At 32.5% G+C, this 21680-nt stretch overlaps 1 protein-coding gene across 1 annotated transcript; it reads right to left on the bottom strand.

Annotated features, from left to right (window-relative positions):
• Positions 1–913: 913 nt before the first annotated feature.
• On the bottom strand, positions 914–21358 carry melk (maternal embryonic leucine zipper kinase). Its single transcript, NM_206888.2, is given in 18 exon segments — positions 914–1418; positions 3143–3246; positions 4772–4931; positions 6988–7093; positions 8968–9232; positions 11604–11756; positions 12961–13089; positions 14108–14194; positions 15084–15182; positions 15266–15334; positions 15496–15594; positions 17726–17818; positions 18020–18088; positions 19485–19628; positions 19717–19833; positions 19993–20078; positions 20178–20258; positions 21154–21358. Coding segments are annotated over 17 exon segments (2031 nt in total). The 5' UTR covers positions 20242–20258; positions 21154–21358; the 3' UTR covers positions 914–1231.
• Positions 21359–21680: the final 322 nt, after the last annotated feature.

The raw sequence follows: 21680 nt of genomic DNA on the forward strand, positions 1-21680 counted from the left end.
AACAGAAAGCGCTGTCTTAAGGAGATGTGAGAGGGATGACAGCGAGCGTCTGTTCCTGCATCTGGCCTTTGCCCCCCCTCTATAAACCACACAGCAGGAGTCATTATCAGTGTGGGGGGGTTCAGTTCATCCCCATATTACCACCTTACCCCTCCATTAACCATCAACCACCCCAGCAGCACACACCCTTCATCTGATGTTAACTATATAAGCGCTCATATCTGTCACACTAATGGCTATTGTTATGCTGATATGCACAGTAGGACTGACACACAGGTTGCTCCCACTTCAATCATAATAGAAGCGAACAAGCAAGATAATACACGAACGTACCAGCGTGTCACACTGGTTTTACAGACCTACATATAAAGCATAAAATGGAGGGAGGAATATCAAATTGTCAACTTTATTAAATAATGCGTTATTAAATTATATCTGCTCTGATTTGCATAACAGTACACTAAAAAAAATCTGAACATTAGACAGTCAAGTTAAAAATTCTAGTTTACTTATTAGATTCAGATGTTTTAGAGGTGATTAGTGGTCTTTTAATCATTTAATTCAGAAAATCAGACGTACAGATAATTCTATTTTTATTGTAATATGGTGTATGAATATATCCCCATGAAAAGAATACAGATATAAAATGGAATTGTGTACATAGATGCTGCTGAAGTGAACATTTAGAGGAGAAATAAACAGACAAATTGAAAAAGTGCTATAAAAACACTTAAAAGTTTAGTTGTGATGTTTTCTTGCCATTAGACGGACAATAATTTATGCATTTTCGCCCTAAAATGAAAATAGTTTTTAAATTTTGGGTTGATAATTCGGATAATTGGAGGCTGAACTGAATAGAAAGCAATGTAAAGCTTTCATTTAAATCATACTGGTCACTGATACTGTAAGACACAGATGTTAAAAATATTTATTTTCTTAAAAGTCAGACTTATATTATTAGAAAAAGCAAACATGAACAAAATGACAGACCTTAAAAAGTAACAGATTAGACACGTTACATTAAAACAAAAACTCCACACTGACACTACATCATGTAAACAGACAAAACAAACAAAAGACAAGTGAGACACATTTCCCTTAATGCAAGATGAGATATATAAAGTGACAAATGAATGAGCATTTCTATCATGGCCAGAACATGACAAAATAATACTGTACTACCTTTCTGCACATAATGATAGCTTACAGAGATGGACGTCTGTAAAGGAAATCAAGCAGACCATTGGCTGGAGGAGGACAGAATGTCCTCTACCAGGTGTTTATACACCCAGGCATCTCCTTTGAGCCGCTGTCGACGGATCCCCACAACCTCAGGCTTCTGCAGGAGACAAACCTCCAGCTCGAACTGCATGGTGACCTTCCCAAAGTCTGACTGCGTGTGGCATTTCAGAGTATAGCTGACAGAAATAAGAGGACATGATTATACCATTTATTTATTTACTTATATCAGCAGTTTTCAAAGGTATTGTTTTAACTCAAAGCCATTGAGTGTCTGATAATTCACTGTAAATGCTATGCATCATTGGGTAAGATACTTGAAACAAATAAAGAATTATCAATTACAACATTACAATTGTATTCAACTTATTTAAAATGACTTTCTCTGAAAAGTAATTTAATTACTCAATAACCAAACTTAAAAAAACAAAACTATTCAGCTTCTTTAGATTTAAGCCAATCATGAGCCAATCATGATGTATCAAAGCAAAAAATTCCCAAAGCAATGAAACAATATTTTATGATACAATATTGGTGTAAATATGACTCAGTTAATTTCGTCTTAAGCATGTTTAATTGTCTAGATAAATGAAACATTCTAAGCTGAAAAATATTATATAATATATTTTTAAAAATATGTAAAATATAGAAAAACATATACATTTTATTTAGAAAAATATTATTCTGCAAATGATGTGTATATACAAAAAATACTCTGTATCACGGAATTGATTTAACCAGAACTGCTCAATTTATTTACAATATCTAAGGCAATTACATTATAAGTGCAATTTAATTGACAAAAAATTTAAAGTAATCTATTACTTAAATTTTGTGTAGAAAAGTAATCTAATTACAGTTACTAGTTAATTAATTAATAGGTAATAGTATTTAGTTAATTATACCTAACACTGATACTATGATTAAAGCCCTATGCAATTTGTGTTAGTTTGATTCATGTGTATATATTGGACTTCGCTTGTATGGTTAAACTAATTTGAGTAATCTTCAATTTAACAGCTATTTATTAAGAGTTAAATAGTTTTGTAAAACAAAATTTTAATTTGATCAACCCCAAGAAAAAGGCTTTTATTTTGAAAGAATTGCAGTGAAGATGCTTGAGTTTCTGTGCAGTCTTGATATAACAAACTGACCACAGATTTTCTCAGGGTTGCTCTCTAAAGGTTAACGGCAAATTTAATTCCCTGGAAAATCTCACATTTTCTCAAACAATAATAAATAAAAAATAATCCTAGATATATTTTCTGTATTTCTGCAGTAATTGACAAATCTGCTTGTAATCATTCATTCATTCATTCATTTTCTTTTCGGCTAAGTCCCTTTATTAAACAGGGGTCGCCACAGCAGAATTAACCGCCAACTTATCCAGCATATCTTTTATGCAGCAGATACCCTTCCAGCCGCAACCCATCACTGTGAAACCCATACACACTCATTCGCACACATAAATATACTATGGGCAATTTAGCTTACCCAATTCACTTGTACTGCATGTCTTTGGACTGTGGGGGAAACCGGAGCAACCGGAGGAAACCCACGCAACGAAGGGAGAACATGCAAACTCCACACAGAAACGCCAACTGACCCAGCCGAGGCTCGAACCAGCGACCTTCTTGCTGTGAGGCGACAGTACTACCTACTGCGCCCCTGCATCGCCTGTTGCTTGTATTCAACTTTTTTAATGATTTTTTACTTAATTAACAAGTTCGAAATTTTCTCTGATCTTTATTCTAGCACTGCATGTTCAACATGAACTTCAAAAAATAATAATAATAATACATTTTAGAAAATCAGCGTGTGCTTTTTAGGGGTTTAACATGTGCTAGATTATTAAGTATATAATAGTATTTGCAAGTACTATTTAAGAAAACTTTTTACTTACCCCTTCTGAACAAAGTCCACATTCTTCTCTGGTAATATGCTGAGAATCTGATTGAGCACTTGGTCAGCATTCGTTTGATTGGTGAGAGTTACATTATACTGAGCCTGAAAAATAATTCAAGTTCACAGTCAAATATTACAGATAAGATCCAAAAATATAAATGTTTTATCATCAATCAATTAAATGGATTTTGAACCCTTTTTTTAGTACACTTCATTACAAAGTTAGTTTAAAGGGGCCATGAACAACCTCAATTTTCATTTTTTTTTTGTTTTGTTGTTCAAGGTCTTCTTGTTAAAAAACTAATAAAAATTAAATAATAATAATAATAATAATAATAATAATATATATATATATATATATATATATATATATATATATATATATATATATATATATATATATATATATATATATATATATATACATACATACATACATACATACATACATACAAACAATCAAAAAATAATATTTGCCAATAACTGACACTTTGATATACACATACAAACTGTAAACACAAATGAGTTTGGAACCATTTTAACAGCACTTAGTTGTCAATCACTACAAAAGAGATTTGCTCATGCAAATATGTCTGATAACATAATTCATATAACTTGTAAATATTTTAGAAATGTGACAATTACAGCTAGATACTTTGTGTTCCCTCTTGACTTGTATTGTTTTTGTCACTTAAATTTTGGTCCCACGCTCTGATTTACTGAACAACCAATCAAGAGCTCCGTCTTTCGCTGACGATGTGACGCTGCCCAAACATTGGCTTAGTGTGTCTGGGCTTTAATAGTTTTGGCCCTCAATTATCTGTTGAAGCAGAGATTATCCACCCTATTAGATCATAGAGTAGAACATTCCAGAACCTGCGGTTTTGACAGACTGGTTTCAATATAAGCTGATTTTAAAGGAACCACAAAGCATCGAGTTCTGAAACTTACAGGATGTTTTTACAGTACTTTGAGCTCTTAGGTATAAAAAGATGAAAGGAATTCATCTTTCCCAGTTCATGACCTCTTTAAAGCACATTCAAAAGAATGACAGTGAGCACAGTCAAAATTCAAGGTTAATTTTACTTTCACTTTATGAGACAATGACTGGACTATGGGCTATATAATGACCCCAGAGGACCCCTTGGAAGTGTACAATAGATGGCCTGCCCCTGGTTATGAAACATTCATTTAAAGCATCTCAAATTTGAACTTGTGTTCTATTCAAAATAGGGTTAGAGCCATTTTTTTCTTTTGCCTTTGGACAAGTTGACAGTCCACTGGTCCCCATCCATATTCATTGAATGTAAATGAGTAGCTTGGAGATTCAATTATACGTCTCCTTTTTCATTCAATCATTCAAATAAAATGTAAAAGAAAACAAAGAAATATAAATATATGAGGTTTATAACAACAAAAATTTGAGTAAATAATCTAACTATCACTTTTAAAACTGTTTGGTTGACAACGAATTAGTTTGTAACTATTAGAGGTGTCACATTTAAATCAATGTGCTTTGTTAGAGCAGTGATAACTATGCAAAATAACTGGAATATGGGTAAACAAGCACATTTTATTCATTGAAAAACACAAAGGACAAACAATACAAAGAGATGATGATTGGTACCTTAATTTTGCGTGGGCCATCTCGAGGTCCTCTCTTTTTACTGGGTGTAAGCATTGTAATGACTTTATCCAGGCCTCTTTCCAGACTGCCAAAGACTTTCCCTCCCTTACGCTTCTGCCCACTGTCCACCTGACAGCCTGCCAGGTCCAGTGATCGAGACCTGGGCATAAGGGAAATAGACTTTAGAATAAGATTGCATGTGTCTGTAATTGCAAAACTATCGCAATGCAAGTTTTTGCCAAGAGGTTATTATTGAGGAAAAGGGCAGATAAAATTAGAAATGACTCAACAGCAAACCACAAAAAAAGTAAGCACAGCAAGTGCTGCATCTCACTTTACATGCAGGGAAGGTACTGCCATCAAGTCGCAAAGTAGTCTAGTCATATAAACAGCTATGGGGGAAAAATGAGAACATTTGAGTCCCCTTGAAAATTCCTAGTTTCCCTGGATTAACTATGTGTGGGGTTATGGAAAAAGAGAAGATAAAGGCCACATTTCAAATAAAAATGATTCATTCTTTCCAGAACATAATTGTCAGGAATAATATTGAAATTTCAGGGTTATTGCACAACATAATGATTTCGTAACTGTTGTGAAATTTGTATTTAGATCTAAAAATGAATAAGTCTGTTTGAAAAAAATGGGAAAATGTTTTTTATTATTATTATTATTATTTTAAACTGTTCAAAAATGTCTCCAGTAACTTATCGAATAAAACTAAAAAATATCTCATATTAATCTCTTATAGGTGCAGTAGGTGATTGTCTTCAAAACATTTTTTTGTTGTGCTGGTTGAATTTCTCTTCACTTTTTAATAGCGGACAATTGCCATAATTCTGATAAGTAGCCCAAAGTGTCCATCAGCAAATGTAAATTTGTACATCTGCACACCCCGTTCACACAGATCCGCATTTATGTGCACACAATAGAGAGAGAGAGAGACAGCAGAAAAAACAAATGCAGAATAAAAACTTTTTAAAATCCTGGAGGAAGGATGACACCATGGCTGAAGTATTTCTTTTAGACAGGTAATGTCATGTTTTAAAACTATTTTATTCACGCAAAGCTGATGTATATTTTGTTGTGTTACGAATGGGTTATATGCACAGAAGTGTTCTTCAGCCACTGAAATCTTCCGGTCAAAATATTGATTTGACTATTTTCAATTTCATAAGGTATGTTTTACAGCATCGGTAATGTAGATTTTTATTTAGCTTAAAAACAAAACATCATTAAATAGCGCTATTCTGCCTGGCCTGCTTTACTGAGGTCAAGCTGGTTTTTACATCACATTGGTTGATTTATGAACAATGACAACTCATGACGCACTCCCTATACTGTTTTCCATGCTACTCTGAATATCTGGTCTGAAATAGCATGCAAGTATGGGTTAGTAACAAGTGTAATTCCTGCACGCTGCCGGCCAACCACTAAGCATATTGTCGTCGCTTTAGGACAAAGAGCATGAGAAAGTGAGACCAGAGATCCTTGCATGCATGAAATATTGCACATTAACTGAAAACGTGCTAGATACAATACAGTTTTTGTTCAGAATTGTAGTATTATAAAAAGTACTGTAAAAATATTTGACAGGATCTAGTGGGTTGTCTACTGTCATCTTTAAGGTGCGCGTATGTAATTTCAGGAGGCGTGGCTTTGGGTGGCAGGGGAAGCACTGTGTGTCAAAGAAGTTATTGAAACAGAGAGAAATTTAGCAGATTACCTACTGCACCTTTAATTTCATCCATAACGGCTGTAATGGTTGTTGAAAAATCAGCTTTACCATCACAGAAATAAGGTACATTTAAAACGATTCAAAATGAGGTATAATAAATGTATTTTTGAATATTATTTTAAAATGTATATTTTCATATAAAAAAATTACTTAAAACTCTTTTCATCATATGCTGTGTCAGTGTTTCTTTCATTTGACTTAAGTCAGAAAAAGCAACAAATGAATAAAATGCAAGTTGAAAAATAAATAAATAATTCAGAAATTATAAATAAATAGAAAAATGCATTTCAAGCATATAGTTGACAAATTTGCATCCCAAAAAATTGAAAATCCTAATTATGAACTATTATTATCATTATTACTTTTATTTTCCCAACTGGCCAGTTACACACTCTTCACCAATAAATTCCACAATCTGCCTCTCTGTTTAAGCTCTTGTGTAATTTAGGCTTTTTTCACAAAAATAAACACAGTTCTCTACCTTCGCTCAGGGCTAAAAGCCAATATATTGAGTTCTCCTTGTTGGCCGTTCTGCTGCTGTTCCACCTCTCTCCTGCGGGACCCTTCTTTAGTGGCACTGCCCGCTCCTGCACACACATACACAGACACAGACCCAGGACAAACACGTGTCACTACATGCTGCACATCGCCGCAGTACTGGGAACAGCGACATGGACACCTGTCAGTATATACGCTTCGGGAATTGTCTGATACACAGACACACACACACATACAAGCTGCGTCCCCAGTGTGCTCCTGTCCAGTGCAGGAGGTGGTGTGTGACAGTAACGAGGTGGACACAGAGAATGTTGGTTGGGACATGAAGACTTTTCCCCAGACACACACATTTACACATACTCTCTGGTCAAAGTGACTCAAACCCTAGATGTTAGACAATGCATGATAGCCAAACAAAACATACACTTTTTGAACTCCAGATATGCAATTTAAGTGTCTATGTTACTTTGAGGAACTAAAGCAAAAAATAAGAAGCATTTAGGACTTTGTATAATTTATCAGGGAGTATATAAGGAATTTATAGGAGGAATGATCAAAGTATTGACACCACTCAGTGTCTTGATTACTCGGATGGATGGATGGATGGATATAGAGGTCATGCAGTAAACTCAGGGCCCCTATTCAAAAAAATTATAATTATCTTACCACCAAGGGTTGTCCTAAATAGTAATATAGTTATACTACATTTTAGCTAAAGGTTTTCTTTTTAAATCTATTCACAAAGCTGCTGACAAAAAAAAAACTAAAGAATAGAGATAAGTCTTAAAGGAAATTTGAAAATTACCTACAGTAAAACAGTTCAGTTTTTAATGTAATGTAATATATATATTTATTTATTCAATGCTATGTCAGCAACCAAGGCTTTTTCATGGCAATAACATTTCATTAATATATATATAATTAAAAACAACAAACAAAGGAATACATAAATTAAATAAGGAAATGTCCTTAATTTTTTATAAAAATCATTTTATAAAAAATCATCTGGAATCTTAAAAAACAGGACAGTCCAGAAAAATGTGTTTCACATTTTAGTTGTTAACCCATTCCGCCAATCTCTCCGTTAAAACTCAACTGTTTAACTCATGGGGATTTTTTTTAAAAACTGCCAAATTTGTATTTATAGAAAATATTTGTGAAATTTTTTTTTTGGCCTTTTTAATATATATTTTGAAATGCATTTCTAAATATATTTAAAATCTTTTCTTACTGGTTTGGGATTACCCCTGCAATAAAAGGCAAATAACTTATTAAAAGCTCATTGTGGTCAAATGTTCTAACAATGTTTTCAATCCAAGGTAGATTGCCAAAACGGTCATTTTAAGATGGTTTGTAGGAGTCCTCTTACGCGTCTGATTTCATCAAGTTGGGAGATGGTTTTAATGATAAAATGCTTTGTAAAATACTCTTAATTTTTAGAACTGATATGCCAATTATTTAAAAGAAATTTAAATGAACTAAATGAGCAATTTAAAATGTACTTTCAGCTTAATTTTTCTTTTCCTTTTCTTGTTTTCTGAATACAGGCAGACACCACTTATAAAATACTAAAAATGGTTTTGTTTCACAGTCAACTAAGGTTCAGTTCATATTTACAACAATGTCAATCTAAACAAATGTTTTCATTTGACACTGAAGCCTGCATTTATGACTGAGCAAAATTCTACCACAACAGAAATTACAATTTAAAATGCATTAAAATAGGAAATGGTTGAACTGAAATAATCTTTCACATTTAACAATTCTTATAATAATATAGTATATTATATAATTTAAAATCAAAATGCAACAAAATTCTCATCAGCCACAAACTTTGAACAGCAGCATATGATTCAGTGCACAAGCAGCTTAAATGCATGCATTTGGATAACAAAACCTAAAGTAAAGTATACAAAAGTGCACTTGTGGTACTTATGTTTACTCCATTCATCATTTACCTCACCTTTGTTTACTTCGCTGCTCTTGTTGTTGTTGTGGTTGGGTGTTGTCATTACAGTTCTGTTGGATTTGACCTTTCGGCTGGATGTTGGAGTTCGCGGCGCTGGCAGAGCAAAAACATCTCCATCTGTGCCTGGCACTGCCAGGTTCTCTTTATTTTCCTTGGTTCTCTCACGTCTCTCTGGCTTCTGTCGGCAGGGTCTGCTGTGCTCTATGACGGGGGAGTAAGCCATTTCATTCCACTTCTCTGTTGTTTCAGGGTACAGCTTCTAAAGAAGTCAGTGAATAAAGGGTTTTCTGCGTTACTACTACAAAGAGTTTTTAATTTAAAAATCAGCTAATTGTTCATTTGTAAACCATAAACTTTGTCATTGAATGTGCACATTTTTTCCCAGGCTTGCTCCATGTTTTATGAAGGTCATTTTTGAATTAAGAATTTTTTAGGAGCTTTTTTTTTTTAACAATCTGTCAGCGTTCTCTAAATGTAAACTTACAGTGAGAAGAAAACAGTTTTATTAGCAACATTTTAAAGTGCAAAAATTAAACTTTCAACATTAAACATTATTAAACATTATATATTGCGTTCAAATAAACAAATCTACTCAAACAGGTTTGGAACAAGTCAAGAGTGAGTAAATGATGACATAACTTTCATTTTATTATGAACTATTCTTTTAAAGGTGCACTAAACCTGTTTGACCACAATGTCAGACTGACGCTGCATCCGAAATGGTATACTTCACCATACATAGTATGTGAGAAGAGCAGTATGTCAGAATTCATAGTATTTATAAAACAGTAATAGCCGGCAAGAGATTGTGTAGAGTGCATCACATGATGGCATGCGAGAAAATTCATGAATGGGATAAATGCGACATAACTGGTGTGGGTGAGTCATGTGATAATGACAAATGGCAGATGTAGTATATCCAAGTGCCATTCATACTATATGGAACTCAGTGTTTTTCTAACAGTCGTGTTAAATTCAAATGTAGTATCTACTATAGTAGTAAGTCATTTCAAAGCAGCTTGAGTCTCAAAACAAAAAGGGGCGTGTCTAGTAATAATAGTGAAGATTTATTATATGGGGTTAGTCCTATTGGGTTTGTTTTGGTGCTTCAAATATCAATATTGTTCGACGACATTTGATTTGCACCTTTTCATTTTTGAATCGCTCTCAACTCCAAAAATGAGACAAGATGTAGATATTTGCAAAAAGAAAACAAAAATAGATATTTTGGGTTTTTTGCAGGGCACGCACAATTTGATGTCACAAATTTTTTTATTAAAACTTTCTGCAGTAAGTCCATATTTTTTGGTGGATATTAATAATAATGGATTTTGGCTAATACAAACACAAAGTTGTCAAAGTTGTTCTGAATTTTTTTTTTTTAGATGACCAAAATGAAAGTGCTACTCAAAAAAATACAACTACAAAATAAAATTGATAAATTTATGAACTGCAGCAATTCATTTAATTAATGTGAATGATGTTCTTAAAATCAGTTTGAAAGTAATTTAATGGATCATAAAAACTTCATTACAGAACAAATTATTGTTTTTTTAACCAATGGATCTTTTAATAGTTGCTTGTCACCACCTACTGGCATAATGTTATTTGATTTAATCTTCAATTGAAGCTACAAGTTTAGTTTAAAAATGGGATATATTCTATTGTTACCACACTATAAACTATTATCCCAGTGCTTTAATAATTTGAATGCTTGTAACACAGAAACAAATATATTGTGTGGCTGAAAAGTTCTTAAAATGCTGTTCTCAAAGCTCCAGGTCAGAGGAAATGCAAAAGTAGACCTGAATGCTGCTGAAAACCTGTTGAAAAGTTAGTAATTCCTGTGGAAGTTTCCATCGAGATCCTGATTTTTAATTTTGTAATTACAGGGTTTCTGCAGGTTTCACCAAGTTTAAATAAATGGATGAAATTTTATACTTATACAGGGCTAAATGCTAAGCATTTTTTCCAGAATATCCCAGTTGGAAAATATTCAAAAAATTATTATAATGAAATAAATTTAATAAAACAATAGTAATACAAAATATAAGTCAGATCAGTATCCTCAGCAGTAAATAAATTGAGAACTTTTAAACAAATGTTACGATATGGAAAGTAATTAAATCCTATTTTTAAATAAAAAGATGGGATTGTTGGTGATTGTATGGGTGTTAATGGCCAGATTGGGTAGCTATACATGATCAAAGTAAATTAATACCTGCTAAAAAAAAAGATTTAAGACATACAGCACAATATTTCAGTAGATTTAAGACTTTAAGGCCTAAAATTTAGCTTTTGAGATTTAAGAGTTTTTAAGACTCTTTAAGACTCCGTGGATACCTTGGATTAATTATGTGGCTCTACTCGCCAAACTCAATCCAGTTGTTAACAAGATAAACAAAATAAGATGATTATTTTATGTGAAACTGCACATTAATTTGCTTTCACTACAACACTATTCTAAATTATAGCAATAAACTATTCCCCAAAGCAAGATGTAGACAAGGAAAGTGTGGAGAAAAATCCCAGAAGCTAAATGTATAAAAAGAAGGCGGCAGACTTTGGCTGTATAAGCAGCAGTGGACAAGAGGGAAGAGCGGACAAATAAAGAGAAGATGGAGGCTAACCATGCGTGGAGTGTTTGTGGTATGTGTGTTCTTGGGTGTGAGAGGGGTCCAGGGATTCTCGTCATCGTAGCAATCAGGGGGAAAGACCATAGAGCCGAGCACCACTGGGTGAACACCATCATCATCCTCAGTGAAGCGTAGACTCTTCTTCAGCTGGCACACAGATACACAAAAACATACAGCTAGAAGCCACTCCACACTATACATCAAGCAAAACATGACTATTATTAATAATTGAACAAATCTGTCACTCTTGTGTGTGACTTTAAAAATACTGCATCAACTGAGCTATAGTAAAAAGCAGGAGTCTGCTTTTTCCCCAAAGTCTGTTCTCTATTTCCATCCATTTACTGAACATGTACATCAACACAGTGATAACTACACAGATAATGCAAAGCAATAATCAGTTTTAAGATGATATTAATAATTCATGAAACTATAGTGATGTCAAAGTCCAATAATTTGTGCATTTAACTAGATGTATTTCACTTTTTATGTTCTATAAATTATTAAACAAAAACCCATGCCAGTGGGTATGGGTATTGTATACAGATGAAAACAAAACTATTAGCCCCTCTGTGAAATTACTTATTTTTCTTTAAACTATTTCTCAATTTATGTTAAACAGAGCAAATACATTTTTCACAGTATTTCCATTTTTATTCTTATGGAGAGTTGTAATTATTTTAGTTTAATTAAAATGACATAACATTTTTAAAAAGATATCTAAAAGGTCAATATTATTAGATCTAAGTGACTATTTTTTGATTGGCTACAGTACAAGCTAATATATATATATATATATATATATATATATATATATATATATATATATATATATATATATATATATATATATAAGATTAGCTTATTATCCTAACTTGCCTAGTTAAGCCTTTAAATTGCACTTTAAGCTGAAGACTAATATCTTCCTGCAAAATATCTACTAAAATAGTATGCGCTGTCTTCATAGCAAAGACAAAAAAGTTGTTATTTAAGCTATTATGCTTAGAAATAGGTTGCAAAAAAACTTCTCTCCATTAAGATGCACCTGGAAATATTTGAAAAAGAATTCAAATGTCTAATAAATTAGCCTTCAACTGTATATTGTCTCAAAATGACTGTAGAACTTTTGCTGCACGAGATGAGAAAACATACTTATAGTTCACTGGGTCATTTGATATTTATTTCCTCCTCCCTAGCAGAAACTTTAGAAATGATTTTCAATTATAGTGTTTTTTTATTTGTAAAGCTGCTTTGACGATTTGCACTAAGTAAAACACTATAGAAACAAACATGACTTGACTATAAGTACATTATGCACTCATAATGTCACTAAACATAACACTAAACTCACTTGCATATCCTGTAAAGGAGAACACACAATGTCAATCACAGGGCATTCAGCTCTCAGACGCACAGGACGGCCTTGACGCTTCTTAGCCAGCAGTAAAAGGTAGGTTGCTGTTATTTGATCATACTTCCACTGAGGAAACACACAAAGCAAACATTTTACTTGTTGTAAGTGATTGATGTGTAATATTCTTAATAGTTATAAGGGTGTTCGCTTATATATGAATAAAGGCCCACAGTTAAAAGCAGAATGATAAACTGGCATCTACTGACATCTAGTGGTCATTGTTATTAATTCATGTCAAGAGGAAGCAGTTACTATTCAAACTCTCAAACTACACCACTAATAAAAATAAATCCTTTAATACTATTTAATACTAAATCTGAGGAGTTTTCAGCATTAATAATGACAGGATATAAACTATTTGGAGTAATAGCATCATGGAAATACATCTAATTTTAATAGGATTTCTGCAGGTGTCATAAAAAGTACTGTAATTTTAAGACTTTAATTCAAAGTATGTTTGTGGTTAAGAAACAACATATAAAAAGTAATTTTTATGCCACACAAACAAAGATATTCATTCTTCATTTTGCATCTCAAAAAAAATAAATTAATTAATTAATAATGCGTATAAAAAAACATTTATGTGAGCCTTATTCCCTACCTACTCTTGTTTGTATTTTTCTAGCAGATTTATAAACTGTGTATTTTAACATTTTATGCTTTTTAATTATGAATTACTTGCTGCCTTCTCTTACTGTAGGATGCTTTTGACAAGTGTGTCTGCTAAATACAAAGGTAAGATTAGCATCTGCAGAAACCCTATTAAAGCATATTTAAAGAAAAAAGATATTTTGAAATGTAACCATATTTTACAGTATTCACTGTATTTTTGCCCCAATAAATGCATTTTGGAAATTGAATTCCTTAAAAAAAACATACATTTTGTTAATAATAAATATACCACTGATTAGAATTCATCATTCATTCGTTTTCTTTTTGGCTAAGTCCCTTTATTAACCTGGGGTCGCCACAGCGGAATGAACCGCCAACTTATCCAGCATATGCTTTCACGCAGCGGATGCCCTTCCAGCCGCAACTAATCACTGGGAAACTAGAATTCATCAATAATATTAAATTCCTCTACCTCAGACACAAGCTGGATAGTTCGTTGTTTGGACTGTTTGAAAGTCACCGCCATTTCTGTGATGCAGTCTTCATCTATATGACCCAACTAAAAAGAAACACATGCTATAATTAATTGAACAACACACAAGCTAAGAAAGCTAAGCTAAGATATGATTAAAATACATTATGAATGTGCATCTATGAAGAAACAATGAGCTCTGCTGAAAAATAAATGCATCATCTTTGTTCAAAAGGAGGACTATATTATATTAAATCTATTGGACCTAAAATACTGAAGACATGCAGATTCATTACAACAACTAAAGCAGATAGAATTTATTAAGTAACCACTATATTATCATAACAGTTTTTGAAGGCACAACATGTAATTTTCACCACATATTCACAACAAACAAAGGCATTGTTTGGTGTGAGATAATGGAACTTGTGCTCTATATTACATTCTAAAGTACTACTGGAGAAATCATGTTCATGCATGAACTAAAGTATTCAAGACTTATTATCGTGGAAGTATGTTGCAGAGTAAGGGTGAAAGCTGTCAAATTGAAACGAGTGCGCTGAAACAATTGCTGATAAGACACAAAAGCAGCACAGCTTTTATTATTCCACAGTTAACCTCAGACAGTTCTTCTGGTCATGATCCCATAGGAAAGAAGCAGCGCTGTTTTTTTACGATACAAACATTTAAGGGTTCTGTTATAAAGCTGCTCTGTGTAGTCTACTAACCAAACAGACATCGAGTGCGTAACATTTAAAATAAAAATATATATTGTTAAAAGTAAAAATTATTTATCTGGAATTAAATATTCCTTGAAGCATTTGAGATTTTACAAGTATATACTTCAATATGGTTTGCATATTTTGATGAAAGTCATCTTACATATTGTGCCATTAGGCTCAAAAGCCCACTTCCACTACTGGAGTCATGGAAGCATATGATGTGACTATAAGCATGTAAATAGAGCTGATCTTACTGGATATTTACTGTGCCACTCCACTGGTGTGCTGTAGCCCCTCATAACCCATGGGTGATCAAGCAAATGTTTCACTGTCAAACGCCTCTTTGGGTCCACCTGCAGGAGAACAAAATAAACTGTCATTGCTTTATAAAACACATCAAACACACACAAAAACACACACAAACCATACACACTACCTGCATCATTTGGTTTAGAAGCAGAATACTAGAAGGCGAAAGCCAGTGTGGGTTGCTGTATTTGCCTCTCTGTCAAAACATAAGCCAATTTTATATGACATACGATCACACATTTACACAAGACAACTTTTTTTTTATTCCAGTAAGCTAAGAAATGTGTAGATCAACAAAATGTGTATTTATGTGTGTTTAAATGCTACTCACAAGTTATGCAGCATGAATAGACTTACTGTGATTTTTCTATAGAGAACCATACAATTGTCATCATCAAATGGTAGAAAACCACACAGTAGTGCATAAAGCAATACACCCATACTCCAAACATCAGCCTGAAACACACACGCAATCGATGAGATCCCAATACATGAACATGCTTTATTAGGCAAATATATTGACAAATTAACAATTGACTTAAAGGGACCCAAAAAGAACAATTCTCAAAATTTGCTCATCCTAAAGTGGTTACAAAGCTTTATGAGATATTTTTTCTGTCGAAAACAAACAATATTCTGAAGAAAGCTAACAAATAATAATAATTGACATTCATGCAAGCAAAAACAAATACTATGGAAGTCAACGATTACCAGTTTTCAAAATTTTTCAAAACAACTACAATTTTTATGTTCAACAGGAAAATGAACTCAATCCGGTTTGGAACAAGTGAGGGGTGAGTAAATGATGGCAGAAAATGTTTAATTTTGGGTGAACTATAGTTGCGTCCCAAATGACACATTATACACTTACACACTCAACCATAGTGTTTAAGTTTGGTGTTGTCCCAAATGGAACATTATTTTACCAGTACAAATTTTAACAGTTGCAGTATTAGTTAAATAAATAACCAAATAGTACCATTCAAACTGTACAACTACAATCACTATCAGGAGGCGGTATAATGACCTACTAAAGAGTATTTTGCTTGTACAATCCAAAATAAATAAAGTTATACAACATCAGCACCTGTAAAGTCCTCCCCTTCTGCTAAATAAGCAAGGATGAGACCGTTCGGAGTATTAAGTGTTCAACATTCCATACTTCTTTCATTTCTCTTCATCCATTTATTTAAAAAGCCTTTATTGTTTCATTTTCAGTGTGAATACACTACTTACACTATTTATACTTCAAAACTGGTGTAGAAGAGTGTATAAGTACGTGACTTGGGATGCACCTTATTTAGGGCTGCAAGATATTGGAAAAAATTTACATTGCGATATATTTTCTTCTCTGCAATATATATTGTGACATAATTACTTAAATAGCTCTAGGTCATTACTTTGGATGATTTTATAGGGGAGTTAAATATAAATATATATTTTATGTAATTTATTATATACATAAACCACAGTCATTAATAATCACAATAGAGCAAATATTAAATGAAATAAACTGTGCTTTATGGCTTTGTGGAGAGAGCAACAGCATTCAGGTACAGGAAGAGAGAGAATTGAGTTTATTGCCATACCAGCTTCTATGGCTATGTCATGACAAAAAAAGGTCAAATTTACAACATTTTATAAATAACACTTATCTATAATTATAAAAATATTCTAACAATTAAAAGTCATTAACAGCAATAAATATAAACTCAAAAAGAAGTGTTCTGCTAATATTGGAGAGAGAAAGAGAAATTTCCCAGAATATCACTGAAAGCTTGGAGAAAACACTGATACCAAACAGAAATCATAACCATCACCTAATAAACTGTTTTTGTTAGAACATGAGATTACTGATTGAGTGTGCGTGTAATACAATATATAATATAATTATGATATAAATATATGATATAAATTTATAAGATAATTCCAAAATTTCAACAACAAAAAAAATGTCTAAAATAAATCTAAGGTTTAATTTTGATATTTTTTTATAATTTAAGAAGGATTGACATTTAAAAATATTTCATTTAATGTCTCTCCAGATAAAAAAATTGTTGTCTGATAACATTAAAAATAGGGTATTCCATAAGAATATGTTTAAAAGCTTGGTTTTTGTTGCATTAATGACATTTTGACACTCTTCTCCTTTTTCTAAAATTGTCAAATTCAATGTTTGTAGACAAGATTTTGAGACAGCAAAAACATACACAAAATAAATAATTAAATGTAAAACACCACTGTATAGTTTTCAGCATTCAAATAATTGAATAAAATTAATCTTTATAAAACTTCCTTATGCACTACTACGATGTTTTAAACTCTTCAAATGCTCACACATTCACAGGCCCTAAAAACACATGCAGATGATAAACTTTCACTTATTTACAGTTCAATTCTGCAGTGTTTCCTCAAATCTTGTGTGTTTTGACCTGTGATTTCTGGTCATCAATAATCCCAACTCAACATTGCATTTCTGGCAATGTGACTATTGCAGATGTACAGGTTGTGATATCAAGGCTCAAACGACCCTAATCCCTTTAATTAGTGAAATATATTGGATATTAAACACACACGGCACACTGACCTCAGAGCCGATGTAAGCCTTGCCCTGAATGAGCTCTGGAGCTGCGTATGCAGGACTGCCACAACATGTCAGCAATTCAAAACCCAAACCACCCTAAATCAAAAAAATCAAAGATGAGTACACTGCTTTATTCTGTACATCTGTTTTACATCTGAAATGGAATTGTTACCAATCATGTTTATTCTTATTTATTAATTTAAAGCTTTGTTAAAACATCGGTCCTATGCAAATGTCTAAATAAATAAGAATGACTTTAAAAGAAAATGGACATAATTAACACAAAAAGATACAAACCTTTGGCTTGGCACACAGGCCAAAATCAATGAGTTTTAGGTTATGATCTTCATCGATCAGCAAGTTTTCCTATAAAATCAATAAGAGCAGATGTGACAAGAAAACACCGTTAATGTAATAATAATAATTTCCAAAAACTTAAATAATAAAATTTGCATCCAAATAAGAGTTCATAATTACACATTTTTAAAAAATTATATATAAATATATTTTGTATATTTTTGCATTTCATGAGCAGTATTTGTGTGTGTATGCATATACACATATAAATAAATTTACACAGTACGCATGTATATATTGTGTAAATACAAACTTTTATCTTATGTGAGATTAATCATTTGACAGCACTTTCAGTCATTTACAATCTCTCTTACAAGCACATCTGGCTGTTTAGTTGGCATTTATTTGTACTTGATTTGTCTCCCTTAATTTGTATGTTCACATAAAAAAAAGGAAATGGTTAATAAAAAAGTGCCAGTTTTTTTTGACAACTTTAAGGTGGCCATTGTGAATCTTTCAACACTGCTGCTCTAAATAGTTTTTAAACAATATGCAGAACGCTGAAGCTGGCTTGGAAAATCTGCCAGATTAGGGTTAAGAAATTGTACGAATTTTTACACTTTTATGTTGATATTTTAGTTAATTGTAATAATATTTATGTAATTAAAATAATACTAGATATGTTGTAACACACTGGGTCTGAGAAAATATATAACGCTCCTTTGAAAAAAAAAAAAAGTCACAAAATTATAAAAACAAAAAAAATCTAATATTGATATCGATAAATATTGTAAAAAAAAAAAAAAAAAAAAAAAGTTTAGAAATTTTTTTGTTATTGAATTTAATCCCTAGAGTTAGAAGTGTGAACAGAAACAGTTTAATTCCTGACATTTTTCAAAGTATCTTCTTTTAGGTTGCATAGAAGAAACAACATTATATTATAGTCAGGACAGACATGATAGTGATAGGCATGGGACGATAACCATGTTTAAGGTATACTGCAGTTTGGAAAACTCAGGGTTTTAACACCGCCAAATTTTTCTGCTATACCATTCCTAAGGTATGTGTAAGATTGTTTTTATTTACGTTTCAATTTTTTTATGAGAACAGTATCTGCAGCAGAAAAGATATCCAAAGATTCCATTTTAAATGGTAAAGAAATCTGTTTTTGAAACAAATGACAACAGCAGAAACAAATTTCAACAAATTTAAAACAAATGACAACAGCAGAAATCAATGATTGACTTGAATTATTTAGGCTGACATGTTTACAGATCCAAAATATTTTAAATGTTTCTCAAAATAAAATATTTTGTGGTCAAAGTGGAAAAAGGTTGTTGGTTTTTTACCCAGACATTTAAAAAGAATATATTTTAGTGCAGTACTCACAATACCGGCACCTGTCTAGATAGTGAAGGCAATTTTTAATTCAGAGTCGACAACCCTTTTTCAAAGACAAACTCACAGGTTTGAGGTCTCGATGGGCATAACCTTGGCTATGAACATAGGCCAACGCAGAGATGATCTGGCGAAAAAACACTCGGGTCTCTTCCTCTGATAACCGATCTTTAGCAATGATGTAATCAAAGAGTTCTCCTCCAGGACAGTACTGATAGATTGACAAGATACATGCAGTTAAACATATGAAGATTAATAGGTATTCCTTAAACATCAGAACCACATTCAGCAAAGCATACCTCAAGCACCATGTAGATTTTGCTTGTGGTCTCAATGACATGGTAGAGACGACATACATGTTGATGACTGAGGTTCTTCATTGCCTCAATCTCTATCTTTACTCTGGGCAGATCATCCTAGTAACATAAACACTTGAAAGACACTATTCTGAATTTCAAAAGTAAATTAAATCTCAATATCAGGAATAAATTCAGAAATAACTTCCTTCGTAATTATTAAGGTACTCATTCAAATGTTGTGATTCATGGTAAAGGCATTTAAAATGAATAACAAACCCCAAGATCTTTTTTCTCCATTATTTTGATGGCTACTTTCTCTCCTGTCAGTTTGTGTCTGCCAAGTTTGACCTTGGCAAACCCACCTGTGGATTAGAGTGGAATTCAATTGTACTCTTTATTGAAATTCTCTCTATATATAAATTATATATTATATATATAAATAAACAATTGAGGGACATTACCTGAGCCAATGGTTTCATAAACCTCATAGTGCTTGAGGAGTTCAGAAGTGCTGTCTACTGGCATACTGAATACACATACACCTGCATCAGAAACAGCATGCTTTTTAAACATATTAACATGAGATATGTTTAAAACCTCCTAACTGTCAATATCCCACAGGTGAGACACTTCTTTCTTAGTTTCTGAGTTTGTTTCTTAGCCTGAACTTATCTAGATGAACTACTTATAATACGTATATGATATAATTGATATAATATATCATTTTCAAAATAATAAATATTTTGAAATAAATTGTTTTAAGAGACAACATTACCACTGTATGTTAGCAACAATTCAAAATGTAAAAATAAATCTGTGGAGCATCAGTTTAAGTCATTGATATATAATTTACTTGCAAAACAAAAATATAAGAACAAAGAAAATCAGCTTTGAAAAAAACACTTAAGTAAATTTCACAGGCTACCAACTTTCATCGGCATATGTTTGTTTTGAGCATAAACTCCACGGGTCTAGAGAATTAAGGAAGCTATTCTTGCAGTATTTGCAACATGTCATGTAACTTAATTGGTTTAATGATAAAATAACTAAAATTTTGAAACAGTGAGTTAGGACGTTTTATGCTTGTTAGAAAGCCTCACGTCGTTTGCAATGTCGGTGATCATAACAACGGCACACAAAAGTAAAGTTTCAAGCACAAAGCCTAAACTTTATGTTCAACATTCAACTAAATAAATTTTTCTATCATTTTCTCGCCGTGAATGTGGCAATCATCTCCTCTTCCTAAAACTGTAACGTTACTAACGTTAGATCAGACAGTCGCACAAAAAGCGACGTATAAATCAGTATATCACACAAAATATTTTTTAAATGGAACTGGGTAGAAATATCATTAGTCATTAAATTACCTGACGTACACGCAGTACAGATTTATGAAAAGGGTTTGTTTTGACTGACATGTTTTAATAACAGACTTACCAACTGTGCTCCAATGATGGTCTTTAAAACGCCGATAAAAAAGAGCTCAAAACAACAAATAATGTACAATTTAAGAATGAAAACAGACAATCGGTTACGTTGTTACTTAAAAATTCGAATGTTTTCAATGCGATAAAATTACAACTTGGACTACCAAAACAATTCATTTGAACATGTTTTAAAATTTGAATTTCCCCCTTGGTGTCAGACGAGTTCCTGTTTCCGGTTACGGTTATACGGTAAAAGTCCTTTTGATCGTGATCCAGAAGTGTTTTGTTTCCCCAAATCAATCGCCTTTATAACTGAATAGAAAAGAAATAACGATACAGAAGAGTTTCTGCCGTGTTACTAATTCCAGGTCAGGTTTCATGGCAATATACTCTCATACATACATATAAAGCATAGCTAATTTCAACGTAAACAGCCATTTGAATCTGACACCTAACGTTACATGAAATATAATTGAATGAAATGTAATCTATCTACCCCCTGAATTAGATTATCCTTGAATCATTTTCTTAAAAAAA

The sequence above is a fragment of the Danio rerio genome, chromosome 1 (genome assembly GCF_049306965.1).
Source record: "Danio rerio strain Tuebingen ecotype United States chromosome 1, GRCz12tu, whole genome shotgun sequence".
In the NCBI taxonomy this organism is placed as follows: Eukaryota; Metazoa; Chordata; class Actinopteri; order Cypriniformes; family Danionidae; genus Danio; species Danio rerio.